The sequence below is a fragment of the Pipra filicauda genome, unplaced genomic scaffold (genome assembly GCF_003945595.2).
Source record: "Pipra filicauda isolate LSUMZ 115617 unplaced genomic scaffold, ASM394559v2 scaffold83_size3615187_pilon, whole genome shotgun sequence".
Classification (NCBI taxonomy): Eukaryota; Metazoa; Chordata; class Aves; order Passeriformes; family Pipridae; genus Pipra; species Pipra filicauda.
In genome coordinates, this window is record NW_024105020.1 from 2,959,292 (window position 1) to 2,986,716 (window position 27,425).

Below are 27,425 nucleotides of genomic sequence, written 5' to 3' on the forward strand. Positions count from 1 at the left end.
ATAAAGCCTAGAAAGAAAAGCAGGGAGTAAGGAAAGAGGGTGATCTAATGTAAGTTGTGGATGCCCCATCCCTGGAAGTATTCAAGGCCAGGTTGGATGGGGCTTGCAGCAGCTGGGTCTAGTGGAAGGTGTCCCTGCCTATGGCAGGGTGGTTGGAAATAGATGATCTTTAATGTCCCTTCCAACCCAAGTCATTCTAGGATATCACAAATTTGGAGAGACATTGATAAATCTATTTTTATGCCAATGCCATGGCAGTTTGTAACTTTGCTCTACTACTTTAATTCCTGGAGAAGAAAGATATATGTGGTTTTACACTCAGGCTTTTAAGTAAAGTTTCAAAAGAGAAGCATAATCCATTGAAAAGGGAAGTGGTATCTTACATAAGTTTGGAAACTTGCTCTCAGGGAATGTGATTTCAGAGCCCAGAAATCTAGCAGATGTTATTACTATTTCTGTTTCACAGGTCAGTGCTTTTGGTTTTTGTGCTCTGAGAAATGCCTACAGCTGCAAGCCTGTCTTTTGCGTTATAAGAACAAGTCAATTCTGTATCTTATTCTTAATTTGTACATGTGATTATTTTTTTCTGGTGAAATGAGGATACTGTGGGACATCTAAAAAATTTAAATTCTCTAGAAACCAACAGTCTTGTTGGCAGACTGTGTCGTCTTCTTATTTCCATGAAGAGCAAGAATGGATAATTTTACAGTGAATTTTGTTCTTGATATCGAAGCTGGTGGCATTAAACACGACAAACGATCCAACCCCTCAGACTTAACCGCAATAAAAGAAAAAAATGTCAGTATTGCAACCTAATTTTTTAATGCCTCTGTTGATAATAAGGTTCATATCAATGATGTAGTAGCTGTATTACATGCATTAACTGTTGGTTTCAGATGCTTACGTGGAAAAAAGTTGCTAACTCTCAGTGAACAAAATTTTCAAGTATCTACTTCCTTTCCACCTCGTCTGTGTTGCTGCTGATTAGTTACTGTATCTGAGAAAGTTGTCTTTAGTTTCCCTCAGCATCCAATAGCCAAACCAAAAAAAGGCAGTATTTTTGTCCCTCTGCTCAGATGAATAATTCATTGCCCTTCATTTTCTGTGTAAAGTGAATTTGAACATTTTCTTTTGTAAAGATGATTTACAAGAGGTCATGGATGCACAGAAATTAATTTGCTGCCTTCAGGCATGACATAATCTTTCTACTGAGAGAGAAGTAACAGTTTATTTCTGTTAAAGTTTGGTTAAAGAATTTACTATATCTAGTGTTAGAGGGATGGTATTCTTTAATTGAAGTCGAAGTTTGGCAGATTTTCAGTGCTGTTCTGCTGCTATTCTCCTCAGCTCAGTTGAACAATGGGTTGGAGAGATGCTGGCAGTGTTGCTTGGTTACAATTCATCAGCGTGAATCAGTGCTTCACGCAGCTCCTTCTGTGGCTGAACAACCGGGAGACTTCTCGGCACTGTGTTCCTGATGTGTGTGGAGATGTGACCGGATTATGTAAGATCTCAGTTACTGTGATACTACACTTCTGCAGTGAGATTTGTACAGGAGCGTTTGACTTCCAGTGGTTGAAGTCAGGCAATTTAGAATTCTCCGTTTTGCATGACTTTACAAAAATAGAGCTGAATAAAGCAAATTTTTAAAAATGTGTTTTGTTGCAAGGTGTGTTTGACAGGTTTGGTACTCTGGCATCCTTCGTATTCATTAGGAAGATTAAATCCTTTATTAAGTATCTTCCCCTGGAATAGACACACTTTGCTGAAACCTGCCTGTGGGCAAAGGGAAACATGTAAGGGGCACTGCCACCTTCCTCTTACTCATTGCATTTGACCAGATCTTAAGCTGGCATTATATGAAGCCAATGGAGTTATGCCAGTTTAGACAACAGGAAGATGTGACAGGTTATTTTTAACACCATGGAATGGATTTCCTGTACCCCACCCTGATCCATTTTACTACTTACCCATTTTTGCTGATCAAGACATGATCAGAGGAAATGTTCAGAGAGTGGAAAGGTGCCCAGTTTGGGCTCTCCCTGGAGTAGGCATTTCCAACAGCTGTCACCATCTACATCCTTTTTTTAACTTTTATATAAAACTGCTTTACTGTGTTGCAGTTCTCATTGTTTAATTGTCTATCACTCTGATCCATGTACCATTCGCACCCGCTTTTCTGCACAGAAGTTTAAATCAATGGCCCTACAGTAGCTTTGCCAAGAGTGTCAATGACAAATCACTGACTAAGCCATTTGCTCATCTGTGGCCAGGAGATCACTGGATTCTGGCACCTACCTGAAGCATCTCCCATGGCTCTCTTTCCGGTCTTCACGATTGCCCTTCAGTCTGTGTTCAGAAAAATCTGAAGTATTTTTCTCATCTTCCTTCTCCCCTTTCACATCTAAGTTCTTGCCCCTGAGAGGTTTTCCATCTTCCTCTTTCTTAGGCTCAGCAATTCTCCATTTCTTCTCAAATCTACCATACTTAATTTCTTTTTGTCTCTATTAAGGACCTTGTTATTAAAAGCTTATATTGGCTGTACCTTTCATTTTGCCAAGCTTCCTCTGTTTTCTCTACTTTCTGCTATTTAGTGTCAGCTTGTTGCATTGCTGTACATTAGGGCCATTTGGAAGAATTTGTAGGAAAAGATGCACTAAAGTACCAAAAAGCAGAATCTATAGTAAAAAAATTAATCTAGTGCTATCTAAAATACAAATATTTCTATGAGCAGATTCTCTGCATTGTTTTGCCTTCTGGTGATGATATCTGTAAGATGGCCTTTCGTCAGAAAATTGTTTCTGGACTACTTAAAAATCAGTTGCACTGCACAGAGCTGTGATGTCCAATTTGCGCTCAGTGTTGTTACATGATCAGCTTTTCTTTAGCAGCAGGTGAATATATATTTAACATCTTAAAATTTCAGTTTGTTTCCTCCCAATGTCTCTTGGTTATCTATACGTTTTTGGTTTTTTTTTTTTTTATTGTGACTCTATTTAAAGCCTGAATTAATTCAGTTTTGCTGAATTCAGGTCATGACATCCGTAACTATTTTGTCTGACAATTTAAGTGCTTTTGGGATAGGACTTAACACTGAGCTCCTCCTGTTTCTGCAATAAAATGAGAGAAGGGAAATGAACAAAAGAACTATAATTTTCCTATTAATGTGATGGGTTTTGGCACTTGTTCAGAAAGGTACTTGGAGCACCTTAATACTCATCTGCTTTTGGACAGTTATAATTGCTGCAGGGATAGACTGATTCCCTGGGTAAATATGGACATTTATGGGGGAGGGAGAGATTTCAAGCATAGCTAAGAGACTGCTTTCTGACCAGGAGCCTGTGCTGAACACACTGAACCTGGCTATATCAAAGGACAGTCTTTTTTGGGGCCACACTACGTGCATTAGGAGTAAGCATTAGATGTGCCATTGTATAGCTGAGCTGGGCTGGCATTCTGCAAAGACACTTGTGTGCATTTCCTTTCCATTAAAGCATTGCTTTGTTTCTACCAGATAAATGTTATTGTGGAGTAATTCCCTTTTAAGGTCATAGCTGCACTTCTCAAGACATGACAGGCCAGTCTTCCTATGCCTGAGACCCCTCTTTAAAAGAGCTTTTGCCCATGTGGTTGCTGCGTGGCAGGTTTACCCACTGCAAATCTCTCCTGCAGAGAGTGTGCCCTACAAAGGTGATAGGGGAGCTACTGCCCTGGCTGAGCTGCACGTCCTCATAGATATTCCTGTTTGGGACTGGCAGAACGTACTTGAGCAAGGAGGGAGCAGCCCACACGTGAGAATGTGCCCAGATGCGAAGCAGCCAGCTGGAGTGAAAAGATTTGTTTCTGCACCAATACCCCTCAGCCTTCCCGGCCTCACAGGCCCCTCCAGCCTGTGGGAGCCATGCCATACGTGGTGGTCACAGCATTGCTTTCGTTTACCAAGATGTTCCTTGGAGTCAGTAGAAAGCAAACAGGCATTTTTTCCAGATAATTGGGTCTTCAACATTTGTATTATGCTGCATATGAGGAGGCATTATTTCCTTCCACTCGCTATACAGGTTGACTAGGGTCGGGTATACCCCATTCAAGGGACCCAGAGGCACTTCAGGTCTAGCTCAGCCCTTACTTTTCTTCTTTTTGAAAATACATCCTATGGAGTTTGCGAGGTAAATAGAGTAATTAATACAGTGCCATGGCAGTAACTCAAAATATTTACACGGACAGAAAATGCAAAGTTCTTCTGTCATCACTAACTTCCTGATTTGCTTCTCTTCAGTTTTCTGTGTTATGATTCATAGCATACATGTCTGAGATAACCTGTATTTTTTTACTTTCATATGCTTAATATTCTGTTGTTGCATTTGTTAATGTTGAGGCTGTGCACATGATGGGTGGCTTCTTCCACTTTATCTGATGTCCAGATTTGAAATAGAAGAATACCATTTTAATGTTAAAAACACTCTAGTTTCATTGGCACAAGGAGCAAAAAATTCACCCTCCGTTTTTGCATGTGTTCCTATTTTCAGAACAGGTGCCTTTTTGTCATAAAAATAGCTCAGCTGCTGCCCCTTTGTCCTGCGTGATGTTACGCCATGGCCTTTGCAAAGCCAGGAGGAACTTTTTGGCACGGCCCTCCCTTTCCAGGAGGGACCCAGCTAAGCTTCCTGAGCAACATCAGCCTCCACTAAGAATTCAGGTCAGGATCTCCCTGCTTGTTACCTAGCAACTGGGGGATACTGGTGCTTTCTCCTCTGACCGACTCCTTCCGCGTTAGATACAGGGATCACTTGGTGAAAGGCTCAGGGCAGTGCTAATAACTCGTGCTTTGGGAAGGCAGATAGTAGCCCCGTGCTGGATAACTGATGAGACATAGGGTGCACTATCGAAGTCAAACCAAATCAAGACTTTCAGAATTCTCTGGGGAAATTTGAAAGTACCTCTGCTGGGTTTGCTACCACTTAAATGTTTGGCAAGGTGACAGATCCCTTTTGAAACACCAGTAGCCTTTTGTGGTACATTGAATCTGGCAAACAGGAACCTACGCAGGTAAGCAGCTGAAGGAAGTTTATGTCTGAAGTGTTTTAAAAGTTGTTTTCTGACAGATGAAATGTGTTTCTTGGTTACACAGGTGCACAGCATTCAGTTCTGGGAGTATTGACCAGCCTTTGTACTTACTAAAGTTTCATCGGAGGGTAAGTAAAAAAGTTAAGTGAAAAGATGAACTGTCTTCCCTAGTTCCTTGTGGTGGGTGTTTATAAATTGTTGAAAACAACCTTTACACTTCCCTAGTTAATTTATTATAGAACTGGCTAATGAAAAATCTTTAAGTGATCAAGAGTTATTGGTTGCTGTGCTGTCGCTGCAACTCACTCCTTGTACCATGTTTACAAAATGGAACACAGCAAGTTCCTCTAACTATGTATTGTTTGCAGAGGCCGGCTGTCATTGCCTCTGGCTGGTAACACAGTGGGATTTGTTACTGCTTTTTGTTTTCCTCTGATAGATTACAAGTAGAAGCCCTTTGTCAAATGTAAAAATTAAAGTGGTATGCCATTCTAAGAAAAATACTTACAAAAAAAAAAATTGTCTTCCTTGTGCCTTATCTTCTCTACTCACAGATAGCAGAGATGGTGGGAATTAAACCAGAGTATATTCGTATCTAGTGCTGGCACAGGGCTGGCATAATAGTTTTGTGAAGGACCACTCCTTAAAGAAAATACAGTTTTCATATTTTGAAAAACATGGAAATTAATCTCTCCAGGTGCATACAAGCTATTTAACTTGCCTTTTTCAGAAGTTTATAAGCAGTATGTTCCAGCTCTTCAGCGATATGATTTGGTACAGCTCCAGTTAACTGGAGCAAAGGCCTGCCAAGTGACATCAGCCAAAGATCTGGCTGCACATCTCTTGGACATGTACACTGCAAGCATGCTTACAAGTTTTTTGCGCAGGAGTTTGTAGTGGTGGATTCTGAATAGGGACATAAAAGATCAGATTATTTTTAAGCAATATATTTTAATTATCTCTAATATGAAGCTGTTTAATTTGAGTACTGACTTGAAGGCATTCAGAAGCTGATTTCTTCAGAGGGACTAAGTGCAGTTTCAATTGATATTTTCCACATTTAGTATTCAGAAAAACAATTCCAAGAGTCTCACATTGCATACCTGATACAGCAGCTGCTTTTCAAAGTGTGCCAGTCCAATCTGGTTTTTGTCTCTATCATACATATGGGAGATACTTACGGGAGAGCTCATACATTCATTCCTAGGACTTACAAGGTATGTGTCCACTTAAGACGAGAGAAAAAATATGTATCAGGGCAGTATCTTCATGCAGTTCAGGATGTTCTTTATTACAAAAAGCTCTCCGAAGTGTGTAACTTCATACTACTGTGTGGTTAGGTGATGTAGGACAGAGAAGGAAAAATATCTGTTTGAGGAGGTGCTTCACATTTCATTTAATTGTTCCAGTCTCAAGGTCAACAGCTTTCAGGAGGCAGTTAACAGCAGAAACCTCTTTAGGAGCTTTGATCTAGCTGTTTTAGTAAAACAGCACCTTCGTAGGATAGGTGGGACACAAGAGATTAAGTCACCCAGCAGTTCCTGATCTTTCCTCTTTTCACAAAGCCTGATAGTGTCCTCTTAATAATGCTTTTCTGACAGAGCTGGGAGCTCTGTTAGACATATCATTCCCTACCTCTTGCTGTGACTCACAAATATTTTTAAAAATATTGAAAGGAAGGAGGCCTCTAAGCAAAGAAGGTCAGAATTTCCTCAAGCCTGACCTAGTGCATTTGCCAACTGCATGTGAAAGGCTAAATATTTTCATGTTATACCTACATCAGAGACACTCTGCAGATACACAGATGGCTGGGCCCTTGTAAATCCAGCCAAAGGAGCGTATGCCGGCACTTCGGGATTTGAAAAGAAGCTGGAATGGGTCCTGTAGTCTAGTTTTGGCAGCCAGCATCAGCATCTGGGTGCTTGGACATAGAAAAGAGCCAAATCTGGGGAGGTTATTGGAACATTGTCCTTCAATTGAACAGCATTTCTTGATAATAAATAGCTCAAACATGTCCTTGGACTCTGCAGTAGAGAGCAGACTAGAGGAAGCAGGTAAAGGCTTTCCTCGGTGTTTGTCTGCCAACATATGCAAGCTTAACTAGGAGCTAGGGAGCTTAAATCCAAGAGTGACTTTTGTGTCATCTAGCTATTGAGGCTGCCTGGGATCCAGTGTCCAGTTCTGGACATCTGACTGCCAGAAGAGATGAGCTCAGAGTAGGATGGGTGCAAAGATGGATAAGTAAGATGGCCAGGGTAATAGAGAGCTTATCTCTGTGAGGAAATTAAGGTGCCATGCCTTGTTTGGCTTTGCAGATCAAGGCTGAAAGGGGAGATGGCCATCTTCTCTAAATACCTGTGGCAGAACAGAAAAGCTGTTTCAAAGAAAGTATTGCATTGACACAAAAATAAACAGGTCTAGACTGGTCATTTAGTCTGGGAATTTCTAACACGTAAGAGTTACAAAGTTCTTGAATAGCATTTGAATTTGAATAATTTTCAGAATCAGACTTTAATCAGCCTGTGAAGGGATTATATGGAGTGTTTGCCAGCAACAACGGAGGATTCAATGCTCTGTTCCCAAATTTTATCCTGAAACACCTATATGAAGCTCAAAGATGTAAGTGCACCAAAATATGCTGCTCCTCAGGAGAGTTTACCGTATGAGAGAACTGAAAAAGTCCAGGCCATACATGGAGTCCCTGCACTAGGAAGGGGCTGATAGGTGGGATGCATATGATAGTGATAGATCGTGCAAAAACACAGAGGTAAAGAGCCTTTGTGGGCAAAATAATTCATCACTGCCTTTGGACCTGCCCAAGGGATCAGAAAAGGCCGAGAAATGCTGGGACACTTCAAAGGTGCTGTGAGATTGGTCACTTTGGACATGAGTTTTAATTTGTTGCTGTAACTAGTTCTGTGCACACAGGTTTTTCACCTGCCTCCCTGGGAAAGCAAGCAAAGCATAGCAGTTTGAAGCAGGGAGTTCCCTCCCCAAGAGTGGTGGGATGACCCTGGAGGTCTGTGCCATGCCTGAGAGACAAGGTTGCTCCTAAATGAAACCTCTTCCCTGGTTTTACTCTGCATCATCTGCCTTGGTAGGAATCAAGGCAGACTCACAGGAGGTGGGAGGAAAGCCCACGCAAGCAGCTTTTGTTTGCATAGCTTTGCTTTCTGAGCTTTGATTAGGAATAGTGCTCTGCTACCCTCTCTCCCAGTGGTGTCCCTTTCACTCCCCATGGGGAGATTATGTGCTTCTCTGTTCCACTTCCTACGTCTGGGCTCCTTCTAGTGTTTGAATGCCAATGCCATTTAATCTGTGAATGCTGCAGTACGTTTTGTTGTGCTCATTTAAATCAGGCATTGTACAGGCACAAGTAAAGGTGATGGCAGATGAGTGCTCTTTATGTCATGCTGGATTTCTGCTGCACTCTTGCACTATATCTGCCAAATTACAGGCAGGACATTTTTGAATTAATGACAAATATTTCCCAACAGTAGTTAGTTAAGTGCCTGCACATGTTAAATTAACCATAATAATCTTGTCATAGTCATGAATTAATAACCTGCATCTCATCAGGCATTTGAGAATTGAAGTAAAACATTTGTGGTATATTCAAAGAAGGGAGCCTGGGGACAAGTGTGATAAGTCTTCAAATGGCTCTACATTCCCATCGCCACCATTCTACCCCCCATGCCAAGTAAGCCCCAAAGGCTATACAGGAACCTGAAAATCATGTTTAGGAGGGGCAGAAAGGAAGAGATGCCCTCTGCACATGGGTGTCTCTTGGAGTAAAGTGATTTAGACTTATTAATTCCTGAAGTGTCTTCCTCTTTCCATTGCCTAGAGGGAGGTGCAGCCAGGGACAAATGTGCACATGATCGCTTTCTGCCAGAGATCTTAAACCAGTGAGGAGTTTTACAAGGAAAATGCTGCTCAGGTCAGAGGAGGATAGGGAGAACTTCTGTCCCAGTGGCAGAAATGAGAAGACGACTGAGGGCGAGTGTCGATGTGGGAGAAGGGAGACATTTCTCCCAGTGTATTCCCCACCAGTGGTCTATGGAACCCCTTCCTGGGGAGACCCAGGGAGCATGATCGAGTTCCCTTTACCTCCTACATTTCACTACATCACAGGGTGCCATGGGGATCTGGCCCTAGACCAGAGAGGGCACCTCAGTCTGTGCCATTGGCTCCAGCAAAGCTCAGCCTGGAGCTGAGCGCTGCTTCTGCATGGCAGACTGTCTGGTCCCTACTCTGAGACATGCTGCTTGAAGAACATTAGGAAAAGCATTTAATCTCTCTTATGCGGACAGATTTCGGGAGTTGGAACTTACTTAGTCTAGAGAAGAGAAGACTGAGAGGGGATCTCATTAATGCATATAAATATCTCAAAGGTGGGTGTCAAGATGATGGTGCCAGACTCTTTTTGGTGGTGCCCAGCAACAGGACAAGGAGCAGTGGCCATAAACTAAAACACAAGAAGTTTCACCTCAATATGAGGAAGAACTTCTTTACGTTTGAGGGTGGCAGAGCACTGGAACAGGCTGCCCAGGGAGGTCGTTGAATCTCCCTCTCTGGAGACTTTCAAAACCCACCCACCTGGACATGTTCCTGCGTCACCTGCTCTACGTGACCCCGCCTTGCTGGGGGGATTGGACCAGAGGTCCCTTCCAACCCTAATAATTCCGTGATTCCATGAAATGCTTTCTATTTCCCAGTCCAAGGGAATGAGTGGGCTCGTGCAGGTGGTGTAGGGTGCACTGGAGACTTGGCTCTAGATTTCTGTTGAGGTGGCAGTAAAAACTGTTAAGCTGCATTCAGGGTTTTGACTTCCAAAAGTCTGTAAGTCTGAAGTGGCAGCTGGAGGTTATACATGCAGAATGACTTGTCAGAGGTTATATTTGCTGAGATTATTGCTGCAGGGAAGGAGCAAAGGAGAAAACAAGAATCTGAGCAAGTGGCAGTTATTTCCATTTGCTTATATCCTTGCTTTGCAGCACAGATTGTGGTTTGGAGCACAGACCTGCAAGTATATGAGGAGACAAAAGCTACAAAGTATTTTCTGTCTTTCAAACACATGACAACAAATATGTCCTGAGTGGATAGTAAGAATTAAAAGTTTGGAAGTACATGTCGTGAGGGAGTAAATGACAAAAAGTTAGGGTACTTACATTTGTGAAATCCTGTTTTTCTTGTAGAATGTGGAGGAAGGTTCCAAACAATGATGAAAGGACTCAGCCATGACGTTTATTGTGGTGTGGGCAGAAAGCAACCTTCCAGTCTTTCCATGTAGGAAATTATTTGGGTTATGAAGACTGTCCAAATTAACTGCACTCCTACCTGAAATCCCTGAGGTAGTCATATATTACTGCGACCTTGTGTTAAAAATCTCATGCTCTTTTTTCTGGAACCGATCTGAGTTTTACTCAGAGGGAAGAAAGATAAAGGAGCCCCTGGCTCCTCTGTCTCCCATCAGGGCTCAAGAAAATGATTATCAGTTGAAAGCTGAGAGGACCTGAGTTAGGAAGAGTCAAAAGAGACTAAAGAAGGTCTTTTCCAAATAAGAGCCTGCCACATGTACTGCCTCAGAGCAAGGCTTGTACAACAGTCAGACAAGAGGCTGTTCAGCTTTGCATTTGACCTGTGGGGTTTAATGCAACAGGAATGTGGAATGTGTTTACAAGGTAGCAGTTATTGCTGAAATATGTGAGCACTGTTGCCCGGGGAAATTTCAGAGGATTGAGATTGTGCTGACAGTGGCTGTACCTCTTGGACAGACCGTGTGGATGTAGGGGAGGAAGCTGGCCTCAGAGTCTGCAGAGTACAGAGGGAGTGCAGGGGATGATGCTCCCCTTCCCCACCATGTCCTGCTGCCATCCCGTGGCTTCAGATGGATCTCACTCCATCCTTGCCGCTCCTTCGTGCTAAGATGACCCAGGAGGGTGAACCAGTCCTTGGGCTGAAGACATGGCTTCTTGTTATCCCTGCATCCGAGGTGACTCCAGGTTAGCACACGACTGCAGCTGGTTCAGCAGAGTGGTGTGGGCTGATATGAGGTAAAGCTGAGGACTGAGGGCCCCTGATGGCACCTTTCACAAGCAGCTCCTGGAAATCAACCTGCTTATGTTCTGGCTAGTCTCAGCTGGCTGTCTGGTGTATCTCTGCCTGGAAGGGCTCTGGCTTCTCTTAGAAACATTTATTTAATTCTCTTTGCATTCCCTACTTTCTTTCTTTTTTTTTTCCCCTTCTACTTTAAATATACAGTATTAAAACTATTCTGCACATGGTTCATAGATGATCACAATAATTATTTCATCCTTCCAGCGCAGGAATTCCCGAGGAAGCATGTAAAGCCCAGTTTAGTCTCTTTATTTTGTTTACTTTCCTTTTTAATTTTGCCCAAAGCAGACTAATTTTGATCACACTAACAGCAAAGTATTTGGAAGTAGGCCTGGGATATAACTATATTCTGTGTTCAAATGAACACAACATTTTAAAAGATTCATCATTAACTTTCAAAGAAACTTAATAAAACTGTTAAAATGACACTGTTGACTACACCACTCATTATATACCTGCGAAAGTTGGGCCAAGTTCAGCTCTAGATGTTAGCAACTGACTTCCTTGTCTGGTTAACTTGGCCCACCGAGTTGCCTTCAGAACAGCAGATAAAGCTGAACAGGGATGTCATTCCGGGTACTGCTAAACACTTTCTGCATCTTAAACTCCCATTAACCTCTGCACTGTACAAGAACACACTTACATTAGGCTAATTAATGGGGCAGCAGGTGTCAGCGAGCCAGTGCTCAGAGCTTGCTGTGGTTGCAGGGGAATCTTACTCTTTCTTTACCACAAAGTAAGTGTGTGTGTACAGAGGTGTACAGACAATTAATTGTATTCATGGTTCAGAAAAGCAAGGAAGGATCAATGAAAGCCCTGTTATATTTCCTTGAATTTAAAAGCACTGAGACCTTTATAACAATGTTAGTATTCCTACTCATTCTGAATACCAAAAGACCTGGTATAATTATTTTTGTGAAATAGCTTCAGGAACGTTCCCAATGCTGAATTCAACAGTAATTGCAATTGCGACGTGTAGAATCAAATGTAATTTTGTTCTAACTAAAGCAAGACATTTTACTTTATTTTTATTGCTTTCCAAGGAGAGGCACAGTGAAATTTTAATATGCCACTGACCCTTGACTCTGAGTGACGTTAGCCTGCTATTGTACAAAAACTATGAACTTCTTCAGAACATTATTAACCAAAGTACTCTATGTGAACACTCTGTATTATTTAAGTTAAAAATACAGATTGTGCTTCTGTCAGTAAAGATGGCTGGTACAAACCTAAAACTCCGGTAGTATGTTGAGCTGTTTGTGCTCCTAAATATAGCAGAGGATCTCTGGTAGGGAGCTAGCTGGGGGAGGTCTTGTGTCTTTGTGTGAAACAGCTATGCCTTTATTATCCCTGCATGCTGAGGAAGAAGGAGAGCCAATGTGACTTTTTTTACTTTAACAGATCTTAATAACAGTGCTTTCCATGTGGGTAGAATAGATCTCCTGGCCCCTTTATTAAATCACAAAACATAAAGAACTGAAAGCAAGAAGGAAAGGGTTACTGCATAGGAATAAGACATTTCACATGAGTTTGCTTTATTATTTGCCAATGCAAACTCCATCCCCCGCCCCCCTTCCTGTAATTCTTCTGTATGGTTGTTTGCTTTGCTTTGTTTTTGGTTTGTTGGTTTTTTTTGTTTGTTTAAAGAAAGCACGCAAGTCAAGGTAAGCCTTTTCCCATTAACAAAATACGACCTTTGTCAAGGTGTGTACCCTCAAGTTACCGAGCACTATCAGGGAAGAAAAGTTCCCTTCACCCTTCTGGGGGAACGGTCTATTCCCTGTACTGTACAGGACATCAGACTGGGCAATCCTAGGTGTGCCTTCTGTTTTAAAAACAAAAAGCTCCCTCTTCAAAAGCTGCTTGGGAGGAAAAGTTTATTTTATGGAGTGTTTCTCACTTCTCTCAGAAATGCTGGAGAAAGGAAGGACTGTTAATTCTTGAAGAAAAAAACAGGTAGAAATGCAAGGTTTCCCTCCCATCCTTTGGAAGTGCAGTTTTCTTGTAATAGAGAAAGGAATGCGCTGTTGGCAGGGGCGTGGCAGAAGGGCTGGTGAGGATCCAGCAAGAGAATCTGCACAGCCTTTGGAATAACAGAGGCAGATGCACCGGAGAGGAGTTTGGGCTGGTAAGACAAAGGAAAACACACATTGCCCAAGAGCAGTGAAAGGAGCACGTGAAAACAACTGAATACCCAGAAAGCCCATTGAAAGGCTTGGGAAGATGCACCTTCTGCATCTTCCGTTTTTCCTGTTGTAGCCTCTAAAGCCTCACGTGGTGTTCATGGCAGGCCTTGCCCTCTTTGCACAAAGGCTCAGATGTTTGTCATGCAGAAAACTTTATCCTATCTTCCTTTTAGGAGGTATTGTATTACTTGACATCCTGTGATCTCTTCTCTCAGTGATCACAGGGATATCCAGGACCACCTTATGTTTACACCATATGCAGCAGGGATTTGAGTGATAGATGCGAGTACTGCAAAGGCAAGGGCTGGTGCAAAAAGTCAGCAGTGTGTCAGTAGTTACTCATAGCTGGTCCATGTGCCACAGCTTCTTACTCCTCCACCTCCACTAATGTTTGGGGTGGAGGAGTAGCAAACTGTGGCACAAGGAACAGGATTGGAAGAGATTATGTGCTGGTGCAGCTAACTTTTGTTAGCCATTTCTGAAAGAAAGGGCAAATCAATCACAGCTAGCTCTATTAATTTTGACAGTGACTGGGAACAGGATCGGAGGATCCCTAAATGGCAGAGTTTTAAAAGAGAACATTGACTTTGTGTTCAGGCTGGGTGCTCTCACTTGGATGCTGGCCTAGGACCTGTGCAGCCACAGAGAGGATGCTGGCAGCAAAGCTTTGTGCAGCCAGCCTTGCTCTGAGCATGAGGAGTGGCTCTCCCCGTACCAGTGTGGTTGTGCAATATGCAAATTTTCTTTTAACATGAGAGCATGCTACATGGGTAGCATTAGCTGGAGAAAAATGTTAGTCACAAGCAAAGAAACAAAACCTTTTATTTGCCAATAATGCAGATAAGAAAAGATTTGGAAAGTGTACCAGCTTCAGTGTGAGACAGATAAAGATGGATAGCAAACTGTCAATCATTTAGACAGCAAATCATTTGTGAAAATACTATATTCTGAAGATGATGTCCCCATGGACATCAGTTGGCATAAACAAGTAGGTGCTAACAGCATCTGCACTAAATTATTAAAACAAGCAGAGAACACATGAAGTCAGAGACTTTGCTAAGTAGTAGTTTTTGCTTGCTAATTCACAACATTTGAACAAAATGGAACGAAGTGACTGTCTGCCCAACTTTGAAAACAAAAGTCAAAGTCATATGCAAAAAGTGAAAGGGTGTTTTTCTTCTTGGTTTAGCATGAAGTTTATTTTTGATATTTTATATAGATTTTGTAGTGGAAACCAATGCAGTTTTCTCAGAAAATGTCTTTTTTTAATAATCCAAAAAGGATGGGGACAAAGCTAGAATATGTGCAGATCCTGTATAGGTGCTGACATATGGTAGAAAGGCAGGGTGACCCTTCAGTCACAGTGCTGGGAGTCTGGATAAAACTCTTAGGATGGCTGTGTGTGTGTAAGCATGCACTCAGGTGCATTTGTTCACTTGATTTAAAAATTGGAGGCAGAATAAAAAATGAAAAGTGAAACTCCTTTGACATAAAGAAAGGCTTGGAGCAGGAAGATGTATGGCTTTGGAAATGGGGTTGCAGTTGTTATCAAATTCTCCTGTCCTTTTTGTGAGCTTTTTGGATGTGTTTCTACAAACTTAATTGGATTCCCAGAGACTTGCATCTCACTCATGTGGACACTCCTAATACTTGGGCTCATATATGCTCTGCTAGCTCAGGGATAGCACTTCACTATGCTTCTTAGACCTTCTGTTGCGGGAGCAGGGGTAGAGAGGAGAGGTTTATGTTTATCTTAGTAACATAAGCTCAAGATGATGGATGACTTTTGGAAAGGATTTTATAATTGGGCACACTGTGAGAGATTTAGTTTTGTCTAGGCCTCAAGCATTATCACTTGGGAGCACTGAAGGTTGTTTGGGAGCTTGAAAGGAGGGGTTGATGCTGGGATCTCTGTTAATAGGAGAAAGTGTCAAGGCTATGTAATATCAGTTGGAATTTATGAGAGAAGGCCAGGTCTTCCTCTCACGTGAAATAATTTCTGTAAATTCAGATTTTTTTAACTCCTTGTGTTTCTTTGTCTACTAGAAAAGGAATATTCTTATACAACAAAGAAATGAAAGGTGTAAATCATTTGGTTAAACTGTGATTTTTTTGAATACACACTCCTGAGTGTACTGGCATTTGGGAGGGATAGAAAGGGGAATAAAAACCCATCGTGCTGCTATATTCCATCTTTATTCTCTGCGGTAACATAGTCTCAGCTGTATTTCTTGTGTCACAGCTTACCTAGAAAGGACCCGAGAAGGATGAAGGAAAGTGGAAAAAGTCTCTGCTGGGAGAAGCCCAATATAGCAAAAAATACTGTTATAAATGGGTAATATTTAGCAATTTATCGTCAGACATTTTTAGCTTATAAAACCTCATAATAAATTGATAAACCAGGTACCTCTGGTATTCCATTGTGAAAAAATTCACACATATAATGTGGGGAGGGGGAAAAAAGAGGAAAGGGGTGCAACTGCCAGCGGTGTGGTAAATCTTGCCCTTCCTAACATGGGAGAAGTGATGCAGGCTGCTTCTTTAGGATGCAAATCCTGCTGAGTCTTCAGATCACAGGATGATTTAATTAAGTGATGGACTTCAGTAAATCCTTGGGGAAACTGGAAATGAGAAAGCTCGGCAGTCCTGCTGTGCAGCCAAGCCTCTAGATCCAAGCATAAGTGCACAATGAATACCCCCCATCCCAGTGGGTGCTGATTCAAAGCTGCTGGATTTTGTCAGTTATTTCTTTGCACAGCTGTTAAATTTGTAGACCATCATAGATTTTAAACAAAGCTTTGAGGAAGAAAAAATTTAACTCCAGAGCAAAAAAATCAAATCTCCTTTTACATCAGGGAAGTAAGAAAGTGAGAAGCAGTTATAGTCATACCAAGGGTAAATTCTGGACTTTGGGGGTTTTTTTGTTTCTCCTCCTAAGTATCGCATTTTAATCAAATCTTTCCTGTGATGAATGTATTAATACTGGAGGGTTTGTTACAGATGTTGAGCAAAAAGCTTGAAAGATTGAAAACCTGCCTAAAGATATTGTTAAAATACATTAAACTGAAGGAAAAAAGGGAAGATATAGATAGAACAGTTCTTTGAGTTTATATATTTGGAAAGAAAATAGAGTTATCTCCTGATGGTGGGTATTGAACAGGTGAAAACCAATGTTTCTCTGCAGTGTTCAGCAAAGGAAGCATTTCAAAGGAAAACCAGCTTTCTCCCATGTTAATAAAAATGTCATCATAAATTTCAAGGTAGAAATGAATGTGATTGTCTACAGCTAGGTTTGGTGAGATGCTAAGCCAGGCAGCGCCTGCTTGCAGAGCATCATGGAGGGATCTCTGGCAGCTGCTGGATGCTCAGTGGGGGCCAGTATCTCTTTACACTGTGTTGGGATATTGCTCCTATAGAAACCTCCCTTGGCAAAACTCTCAAGCAAGTGGTTGTCTCAGCTTCAGTATTTGCTTAAAACCAAAGTTTGCTAAAAATGGATTTGTTGACTTCCGAGGATTTTTCTGAAAACCTGACCACCAGCACACTACCAGCCCAAGTGCTTTCCAAATAACCAGCACACTACCGCCCAAGTGCTTTGCAAGTTCTTCCAGTCCCCTCTGCTGCCTGCTGATTCCCCCTGCCACCATCCTCAGGTTAAGGAAGCATCTGTGACGTAAACAAATTTCCCCTTGGTGATAGGAGCCACAAAACTTCTCCCTCACCCTTGGTACGGGGCAGGTGGCCATGCCTCACTGTCCTGGTTATAGTGTGTGTTTGCACAACATAATGACTGCTGCCAGGGCTGCTGCCTCCTTCTCCTCTGTGTCAGCCACCATCAGCCTGGGAGAGTCACACCCAACCGCAGGTTTGAGCTGGAAAACTTGCCTTTTCAGCTGAAAACCAAATCCTTACAATTGCATGCTTAGTTGAGGGGTAGTTTTTATAAAAGCCTTACAGTCATACCACTGCAAAACCAGTATTGCTTACCTGACCCAAATGTCTGGGACCATAATTTAAAATAACCATTTCCTTGCTGGGGATATCAGCCTCTAGGTTCCTGTGCAGGAGGCAAAGGCCACTGGTACTTGCTCCCTATGTCGCCTCCTGCACTCTGGGTGACACTGACCTGCACCCTGAGTTGCTTTCTGCTTCACTCCAGAGTTATCTTACCTGGACAGCCTTCCTCCCTGCACACAGCCTGGGTCTCTTTGGCAGCTCTCCCATAGCAAAGCAGACAAATCTTGCCCCAGGTGACACTGAGCTGTTGAGGGATGACTCTAGCAGTGCTGGTGGGATCTGGTGTTTTGGAAATTACACAGGCCAGCCACCATAACTGGTTTTGACTAGTTTTCCACTGAACCAATAAGCTGAGAGACTCCTCTATAAAAGTACATTTTATTAATAGTGCTACAGCCTGAGCTGGGCATCTCCCAAGAAGGTCCTTGAACAAAGAAATCCCTGGATGACCTGCTAAAGCAGTATATGGACAAACAGTATCTTTCAAACAATCTTCATGTGTCTTGCTTGGCAAGTGATGAATCAGTTACGTATTGTACAAGTCTAGAACCTCAGGTAGTATATTATCTTTCTAATTTTCTCTTTGTCACGCTGGCATGTGATCCTTAAAATAGTTTCAGTTGTCAGAGGCAGCTTGGTCCACAAATACACTTGCTGCTGTATTTTATTACAGTAAATAATAATATATTATTAAAATTCTGGAGAGTCATTCCTCAACAAAACCTGTTACAGTCTTTCTCAGTAGTTGCTAAGTGTTCCTCTGGCCTCTGTCTACATTCCTGTAATTCAGTTGAATTTACTCGTCTCCTCACAAGCTCTAATCACATTTATCAGATCTCCAAACACTGTTTGGCAATTACTTCTGATTATTACAAGCCCAACCAGCATCAACCTGAGGCCAGAAATCTGACCAGCATCTGGCAGTAGGGTCAACTTCATGTTTTTTTCAAATGTCTCATCTTGCTCATGTAGATGGAACAACTCCCTCAGCAACAGGCCAGCATTGGCCTGGGATGGATCATATCTAGAACAATTAATATAAAGTAATGATGCATATCAGCCTTAACCTAGGCATGTGATTTCCACACATAACCAAATCCCCAGGACTCCAGGGGTGCTGGGTGTGTACACATGTAACGTTTGAGGTGTGGGAGGAACGTTTCACACAAAATACATGCACCCCACCACCACTGGCTCCATTGTGATAGGATTAAGGGTAACATTAGACACCACAGGGTAAAGCCCTGCAGAAGCATTGAGGAAAGCAGAAGTAATTGGTGAGGAACCTGCAAGCAATACAGAGGGAGAAGTGTAGGGTGGTGCTGAGACTGGCTCTGCAGGCATCTTGGTTAAATTACAATTGCTGCAGCTAAGGTTCTTCCTCAAGGCTTTCATATTCATTTTCTACCATCTTCTTCATGGTGGTCATATGCCCAATTATCCCATACATACCAATAATCCATTTGCTGCAGTTTTTCATTTTCCAAAATTTCCTGTAGCATAGCCACCTTTTTAAATTCAAAACGTCCTTAATGGGGCCATACCCCCGCTCTTCTAAGTGCTGTCCAGTCTTCCTTATGCAATGTTATTGCTGATTTTTTTTATAGACCTGCAGTGACATCTATTTTCTTTCATTTTTCTGGTAGTTTGGCTGAGGGCATCCCTTTCTCTGTCCTGGGTATGTTCCCCATAACTGTATGTAAAATTCGTGCACCTTATGAGGATAAGACCTCCCACACTTCTCCTAGCATGCTTCCAAGGTGGGACTCAAACCCACCTGGACCCAGAACACCTAGAATTTAGTAGCAGAATTTTAACACTCACTGGTTGGTGCCTCCTATCCCATAAGTTCCCAGGTGAAGTCACTTAGGGCCAGGACATTTGGAGATGAGAGGATCTGATGGCTGTTGCCTAGAGTCCCACTGCATTGCCAGACTTATGAAAACTATACATGCCAGCCATCATAGTAGGGTTTTACTCTAGGTTTCTGCTGAATTGATAAGCTGAGAGGTAGATTTCTCTATAAAAGTAATTTTTTATTAATGCAACTATAGCTTGAGCTGGGTGCCTCCAAAGGGGGAACCTCAAACCAAGAAACCCCTGGGCAATTATACCCTTGCAGTCTAAATTCCTCACCCTTCATGCAGCAGTTCAGATCAGTAGTAATATTAGGGTCTGAGGTCTTCCTGTTCTGCTTTATGTCCTTTCACTGCCTCTAGGCGAGACATTTCTTATCTCTAAAGCTGCAGTTTCTGTTAATGAAAGTAGCTTCTGTATCTTCTGTCTTGACCTGGCTCTGCGGCCTTCTTTTACTTGACTAGATAAAGTTCAACATGTCTAGGTGAAAATTCACAGCTTGCGGCCTAAGGCTTCAGCAAATTTAGCTCCTGATGCTCAGCAAGTTATGCTAAACAAGTTCTATATGAGCAGTTTACCAAATTGCACAACGTGGGCCAAGCACCTCACTTCTCACAAGCCGACGCTCCGGCTCTGCGCCTTTGCAAGAGACATGCTCAAAAGCACAGTGTTGACAGGCTGCCTTCCTTGAGTCTTGGGTGTTTCTTGGGAAGACACAGTAATTCTTAAAAAAAAGTTAGAAAACAGCAAAAACGTGGCAGACCTGAGGAATTGCTGCATGAGGACAGGAGGGTGAGGATCTTGCTTCAAGACACGTGGCTGGCAAGGAGAGAGCTCATCAGGGTTCAGTGTCCTTCTGTTTCTTTTAAGTGGGGAGATGTGTGCTGCACCCCTGGCCACATATCAGTGTCCCTGAATGTTTGGGGCACCCAGTGGAAACATTCTTTGTGACCTCAATGTCACAAATCAGTCACACAAATTTTCTCACACGTTATGGTGGAGGTAACTTTTTTTTTTAATTGGTTTTATTCTCTAGAAATTTGGCTGCCAAGGTTTGGGATGTGATAGGACAGCAACACAATTCTGGTTTGTCAGAAACGTAATATACTATCTGATTGAATTTTGCCAGAGGGAACTGGTTCATACTTGCCTGCATGTTTCAAACTAACATTTTCATTGTGTGAGTATTTATCCCCCAGTGGCTTTGCTATTGAGCACTAGAGAAGTATGGTGTATGAACATTTGGATAAAAAAAACCCAAACACCCTCACCTGAGTGCAGCTGGATGCAGTGGGGCTCTGCCAGTGGGCCACAGATGGGGATGTGAGTTATGTTGTCCATAATTTATATAGAGACTGACTGTAGGATCCCAGTTCTGGATGCATGTAGCTTATAGATGCTACAGGGCATGCATATGACAGCTAAAGCTTTAAAGATACTGATTTACACTCTGCCATTGCTGCTGCAATGTGACAACATGAATCTGAGACACCCTGTTGAATAATTAACAGAATATGCTGCAGCCCACAATACGTATTTATCTTTCACCTCCCAGTGGGCATTTACTTTAAAAATAAAGGTATCCTAGAATCATAGAATGGTTTGTGTTGGAATGGACCATAAAAATCATCTAGTTCCAACCCCCCTCCCATGGGCAGGACACCTTCCACTAGACGAGGTTGCTCAAAGCCCCATCCAGCCTGGTGTTGAACACTTCCAGGGATGGGGCATCCACAGCTTCTCTGGGCAACCTATTCCAGTGCCACACCACTAGAGTCAGTTCCTTACTAATTCTCCCTACATTTCCAACCAAAAGTTGTTCGTGTTTGTGTTTAATTCTGATTTGTTTTCCCAATGGTGGCAGGGGGTGTTTTACAACCAGGGTGTGGGTCCAGCTGTCATAGAAGCCCCGGAGCCTCTGAGCAGCAGAGGTGCCTTTGCTGTGGCTGCCCTGCAGGCATTTGTCATGGCCCAGCTCAAGTGGCTGCTGATGGTTCAGGTGATGTGTTGTGTTTTAGATTTGAGTAATAAATGTTTCATTCCCATTTCACTAACTCTTTGAATTTACGAACCTTGTTACTTAAGTCTCCTGGTACTTCAGGGGATCAAAACAACCACAGTGTATTCACCCTCCTATCCAGCTTGCGGCATGAGCATCTGTCACCACAACAGCCCAAAGAGTGACTGCAGCATTTAACTCACTACCCAGTCAATGGCATCTATGACATTATTCTGCCCTGACCATGACATTGTGACTCTTCAGATGAAGAAAAGAGAACACAGACTACTGCTCTGGAAATGCAGTTTAAATTACAGATAAACTGTCTTCAGGCTTGGGACATGTACGATTTTGGAAATATTTTTTAATTTAGGAACCTTGATAAGCAAAGTGATATTTTACTTCCAAAAAACAAAGAGGAGAGAAGAAAATAAGAAAATTAATTGTTTTGTTTTACTTGTATTTTTCTGTTGTCTGTACGAAGTATTTGGAAGAGTCATTACCTTTTCGCAAGTTGCTTAAAAAAGAAGGAAAACTACAATCTGTAGAATGCTTCAAATTGGTTGTAAATAAAGGAAGAATACATGGGGTTCTTCACTGTTGTTACTTGTACACTTAAGCATATGCTGTAATTATCATTTTATCTGTGGTCCTAAATGGGCTCAGAAAGGGAGAATCAAAGAAGCCCGCCTCCTCTGATGCGTATTTTTAGAAGCATTCCAGAATTCACCAGCTTTCAGACCGGAGGGGCTAGTTGGTCAACTGAACTGTCATGTACTGTTGTCTCCTGAAAGTGGAAATAGTTTGTGGAATTTATTATACCTTAGCCTAATAAGTATCACATGGGATACTTTTACATTTTATGTATATTTATTTATATACACAAATATATTTAGGCATGTATGTAGACATATGTAAACTTACACATTCTATTTTATATTTGTATATTTTAGTAGCTTGTCTGTATGTATGTACACACATATATAGTGAAGTACTGTTATTTTGTTGATATGACTAACACTTTTTTCCACCTCCTTTAGTGATCGTAGCATGAGTTCCTCGAGGATAATGGACCCTAAGATGCGAGAGGCTGAAGGAGATGGAGAGGACAATTCAGGTAGAATTGCGTCCTTTCCCAGTGAATGAAAAGTGCTATGATTTCTTGAGCTTCAAGGCTTTAGCTCTAACAGAGAAGTGAATCTATTTGTTTAGAGAATGCATTCTGCCTTTCTCTTCTCCTGTTTCCAAGAGCTGTTATATTTTTTTTACCTTTTCAGTGGCTTGAAATAAGATTTTTGTAGCATCTTGTGATGAAGCTAACTTTTTTATCCAACAAGATCCGCGAGTAAGTGAAATACTGACAGGGATGCCTCACAGGGCTGTCATGCCAACTTAAACAGGACAAGCACAAGTTGTTGGAATGTCCCATGCAAAACACTGATTTAATTTTAAATAGTTTCCTTCACAGAGCTTGCAACTGATCCTAATTCAGGTCCTTCCTCACTGAGCAGACTAGAATTGCTTTTCAAGGTTATTGCTTGATTTCTAGTTGTGATCCACTGAGTCTTGTAATTAGCATTCAAAATATTCTGGGATGTATTATAAAACTAACACTTTAAAAGCATTTGCCTCCCGACAGTGCACATTCACCTATGTATGCCTTTTCTACATTTAAATTGGTTTTGGTAGCACTGCCCTTATCATCAGTGTTTAGCTTGCTGAACAAAGGCAGTGAGCTTCGAAGTTGTAATTTCTTTTCTGTATCCCAGGTTGTTAAGACCAAATTTTTCCTTCACAGTTTAATTACCTGAAGAAGCAAGTAGAAACTCTATTAGGAATGATTCTACGCCATCGGTTATTTTTTATGTCTCATAAACATTGCAATCTATTCTTCAAGATAATAGTAATTTCATGCTAACAGTATAGTCTTGAAAGACATTAATGCAAGAGTGGACTGTATTGCATTTTCCAGGAAATTATAAAGGAATTATCATTGTTCCAAAATTTGCACATGCTGCTGGTTGCTTCTTATTTATGTTTCTTCACTTAGGAAAGAAAAAATCAAAGTTCAAATCTTTCAAAAAGTTTTTTGGTAAAAAGAAAAGGAAGGAGACACCATCTTCTGCAAGCAGCAATCTGAAGTTGTGCCAGTCAACAAGTGATGTTGCGGCCTCTCACGACATGCGCATTAATTATGACTCTGAAGATGAACTTGAGTAAGTCTTTGGACTCTCCCTGGTAAACAAATATAAAACTGCTACAATGTTTGTAGATTTAAGACACCCCAAAATTGCCTTCTCTTGTTCAGCATGGTGAATTTTCAAGCGGTTCCTTTTTCTAGGAAAGTACAAATTAAAATGGCTGATGCAAGACAAATCAGAAGGTAATTGGATAGAATGCAGCAAGAAATATTAATTAAAAAAGCTTTCCTTTAATCATAAACAAGGCTTTGGTTGTCATTTCAAAAGAATGTCATTCCCATCTTGAAAAATTAATTAGATACTCAACTTATATCCTACCAGGATTGCCTTATGCCCCTAAAATATAATTCCTAAGGATTTTTAAAGAAATTCAGTTGCCTAACCATTTATACCAGGTTTTTGAAAGCAAGGAAGGAGTAAGGGGATGACTGCAAATGAAGTCAGCAGGAACCAGAGGCTCTGAAGACTTTATTTCCCCTGTTTACATGGGATTCATTTGACCAAAGGACAAATATCTGTGTCTGAGTTATAGATCCGTAGATTCATAGATTAGTTTGAGTTGAAAGGGACTTTAGTGATCATCTAGTTTCAACCCCTCTGCCATGGACAGGGACTGTTAATCACCAGCATTTTGTAGTTATCAGAGAGAAGTCAGCATTACTAAGAGAGCTTGTATCATCCTTGTGCATGAATAGGCTCTAAGAAGTACCTATATCTCCCCACTGAATGTAAACAGGAGCCAGGGCCGACCAGCTCTGATGTAAATACCTGTGGTGTAATGTCTAAAGTTAGACCAGATGAATCCCAACCTGTGTATCTATCAGCCTCTGAAAGTCATGTCTTCGTTCTGGCATTGCCAAAAATGTTACCCACTATGAAAGGTAATCACGAGGAACCCCGAGGAACCCAGTCTAAAGTTCAAATGTGTTCCTGGATGGAGAGAGGGACTGAAGAGTCCCTTGGCTGCCTAAAAAGCATGTCCTTGCATTGGTGGATGTTTTGCCCTGCAGAACAAGCCTCCTGGTCCTCAAGCAAGAGATGCTGCTGTGTTCAGGGATGGGAAAGAAAAACCATCCTGTCCATTTAAAACATTATACGATGTGGCCACCAGGCAGCGCCAAACAACCAAAAGAAATTATTAACAATTAATTTTTTTTTTTAGTTTGTTTTGGGGTTTCTTTGGGGATTTTTGTTTTGCTTTTGTGGCATTGGCAACAGTCATGTTTGTCCATCTTGAAGCCCCAGGAGTTCTGGGCTGTCAGCACCGGGTGGTCTGTAGTGTTGTTGTTTGACAACATATTAACAAGACACGGATGATGAGATTTTCTTTCTCTTGTGAACGACTTAACGAAGTCATGTCTAAGTGGGTACAATCTTTGGCTGTTCTGGCCATGTTGCTGTGCCCTAAATTGAAGGGTTGTTACATTATTGTTTCTTAATATTTGTTTAGACAGACAAAGACCAGGAAATTCTTTGAAAGGAAGGAAATTAATTTGAACACTCATAATGTGAGGAGATATCCAGGGTACCTCCTTTGTGCATCTGGGAGGTATGCATCTGATAGAAGGAGAAAATGAGGATAGCATGCTGGGATAAATGTGCACTGCTTATCTGGGTGCTGTCACAGTCCTTGTAAAATGTTGGTGAATTGGGCAGCCACTGCAGCCCAGACTGGCACCTACTTTGCAAATTGCTATAGATCTGTCTGACCTTGGATGCATTGCAGAGATCACCTTTTCATTTAGATAAAATGTTCTTCTAATGTCTCTAATGCATTAAGCAGAAGTAGGAAGCTTTCCTTCCTTCTGCAGCAAGAATACAGATGAACTTTTTCCTGCCATTGTTTTATCAAACATATTTATAGCAGCCATTATGAGAAAAATGTTACTTTCTGCCGTGTTTGTTTATGTTTGTCTTGTATGTCCCTATGATGGTATCTAAGATCCAAAAATACACAGATTTTTTTGGGGTTTTTTTTTGTTTTTTTTTTTTTTTTTTTTTTTTTTTTTTTTTTTTTTTTTTTAAGAATACCTGCTCAATTAACTTGACAGTTACATGAACCCAGACAGTTCTGTATTCTGCACTCTCATAAGAGAAATCCCAGGGGTCTTGATATAAAGCACGGCAGCACCTTGTAAGGATCTTGTAAGGATTTATGCAAATGATTCTCTGTGAGAACTACATTGCCTGAAGTATTTTTGCCAATTATTTGTACAGCAGAGAAGCATTAAACGCTGTACCACATTTAGGTAGTAAGAGATACTTATTCTTCCTATGGTAATGGTCAGTCATTTGCAAGACACGTTCTGACGTTAGTGAGAAGTTAGTCCAGTTCTAGTACAGGCTCATTTATGTGAACTCCTTCGTTTTGCACGTGGTCTTGCCTGCAGCACTGTCACACCACCCAGCTGCTGGATTCCAGCCAAGGGGCAGTAGATTTTTCCATAAGATATAACTCATTTAACCTTGATTCAGTTTGTTAATGTGACAGATAACAGCATTTGCAAATTTTTGTTTGATTTTTAAAGGTGTTACTTAGATTAGCCTGAATGACTGTATTGTATTCATGGAGAAGTCTGGAATCTTGTTTGTGATGTGCACACCTGTCTCCCACTCCACATTCAACAGACTACCTGAGTTAAAAGAAGTGGCATAAAAGTCTATATGTTTTCACTAATTTGTTATATTATTCTAGGGCACATAAAGGCATTATGGGAAGCAGAGCTTTGTCACATGATAGCATTTTCATCCTTGAGACTGGGCAAGAGCCTGCAAGGCCAGTAAGAGTGTTTTCTCAAGAAAACATTTCTGACCGGATTAGGGCTTTACAGGTAATTTACACAACATCATTTTTTCAAATGGAAGAGGTGGAATGTCTTCACAGTCTTGATTTTTTGGGGCTAATATTTGTAGCTGAGCATTTGATTAGTAAGTAATATCTGTCTGCGGTTTACTTGAATGTTACATTTGTTAATTTGACAGCCTTATCATATCTTTTACTTAAATGATAGCTGAAAATTGGATAGGTTGTTTGGCTCCCTAAGAGAACATCTAAAATCAGATGTCTTGTGCTCTGGATTATTCAATTGTGAAGTTAAAATAATGGTAACTCATTAACCTGAGCTAAAAGATGTTCTGGGGAAACCTCCATCATATCTATCTATACTATCCATCATACTATGCTAATGTATTTTATGCCACACTGAAGCTGAAACTCCAGCCTACCATGAAATTGGGACCTCCACCTCCATTTGGACTTCATGCAAAGCGAACAGAGGATGCTGGGACCAGTTCTGAAGATGATGGATTACCCAGAAGCCCTCCAGAAATGTCTTTGCTCCATGAGAGCCTAAACTCAGGCACAAGAACAAGAGTGAGTGGTTCCAGTGTTGACAAAAATCAGTGTTCAATGACCTGTTTTACCTATGTGTGGAAGGCAAAATAAGTTATTTTGTTTGCTGTATATGTCCTTATTTTATCGCTGAACAATTCAGAAATACCTTACTCAAAATGCTTACTTAGAAAACAGCTACTTAGAATCTCTGTTCCTGTTAAAATATAAATATCACACCAGAAAATGCAGAACTAGGAAGAAGAGGATGTGTTTGTATGTATGCATGGGAATACTGTGGTTTTTATAGAGACTACAGAGAGCTGCCAGGCATAAAAAAAAAAGGCTGAAAGATCTGTATTCCCCCTTGAGTATGTTGATAAGAGAGCTCTCTAATGTTTTTCTAGGGTGTCATTGGAAAAAGAAACAAAATAATTTGAAGCTGGTTTTTTTTTATGATAGTTTTGTTACACATTATTTCATTCTTTATCTGCATGTCTTACACTTTATGTTTGCAGTGTCCTTGCTAATCTTTAAGACTTTAGAGAAAAACAACGTACATTGTCAGTACCCTTGTGCACTTTGTGTAGATTGTTTCTGTGATTATATCCACCTTGTTTGTCATCTTTTACTGAATCTCTTCCTCATTC

General features: G+C 41.3%; 1 protein-coding gene across 5 annotated transcripts in view; it reads left to right on the forward strand.

The window, feature by feature from the left end:
- Positions 1–27,425, forward strand: part of CRACDL (CRACD like) — a 65,984-nt gene that overhangs the window by 16,531 nt on the left and 22,028 nt on the right. For 3 of the 5 annotated variants that reach the window (XM_027718148.2, XM_027718154.2, XM_027718155.2), the window contains exons 1-6: positions 4,785–5,046; positions 5,129–5,192; positions 22,284–22,360; positions 23,294–23,459; positions 26,140–26,275; positions 26,653–26,817. In XM_027718148.2, coding sequence (XP_027573949.2) covers positions 22,294–22,360; positions 23,294–23,459; positions 26,140–26,275; positions 26,653–26,817 — 534 coding nt within the window. In that variant the 5' untranslated portion in view covers positions 4,785–5,046; positions 5,129–5,192; positions 22,284–22,293. Of the gene's footprint in view, positions 1–4,673; positions 4,697–4,784; positions 5,047–5,128; positions 5,193–22,283; positions 22,361–23,293; positions 23,460–26,139; positions 26,276–26,652; positions 26,818–27,425 lie in introns of those variants that run through there. The other 2 variants (XM_027718150.2, XM_027718149.2) reach the window with 2 other exon arrangements.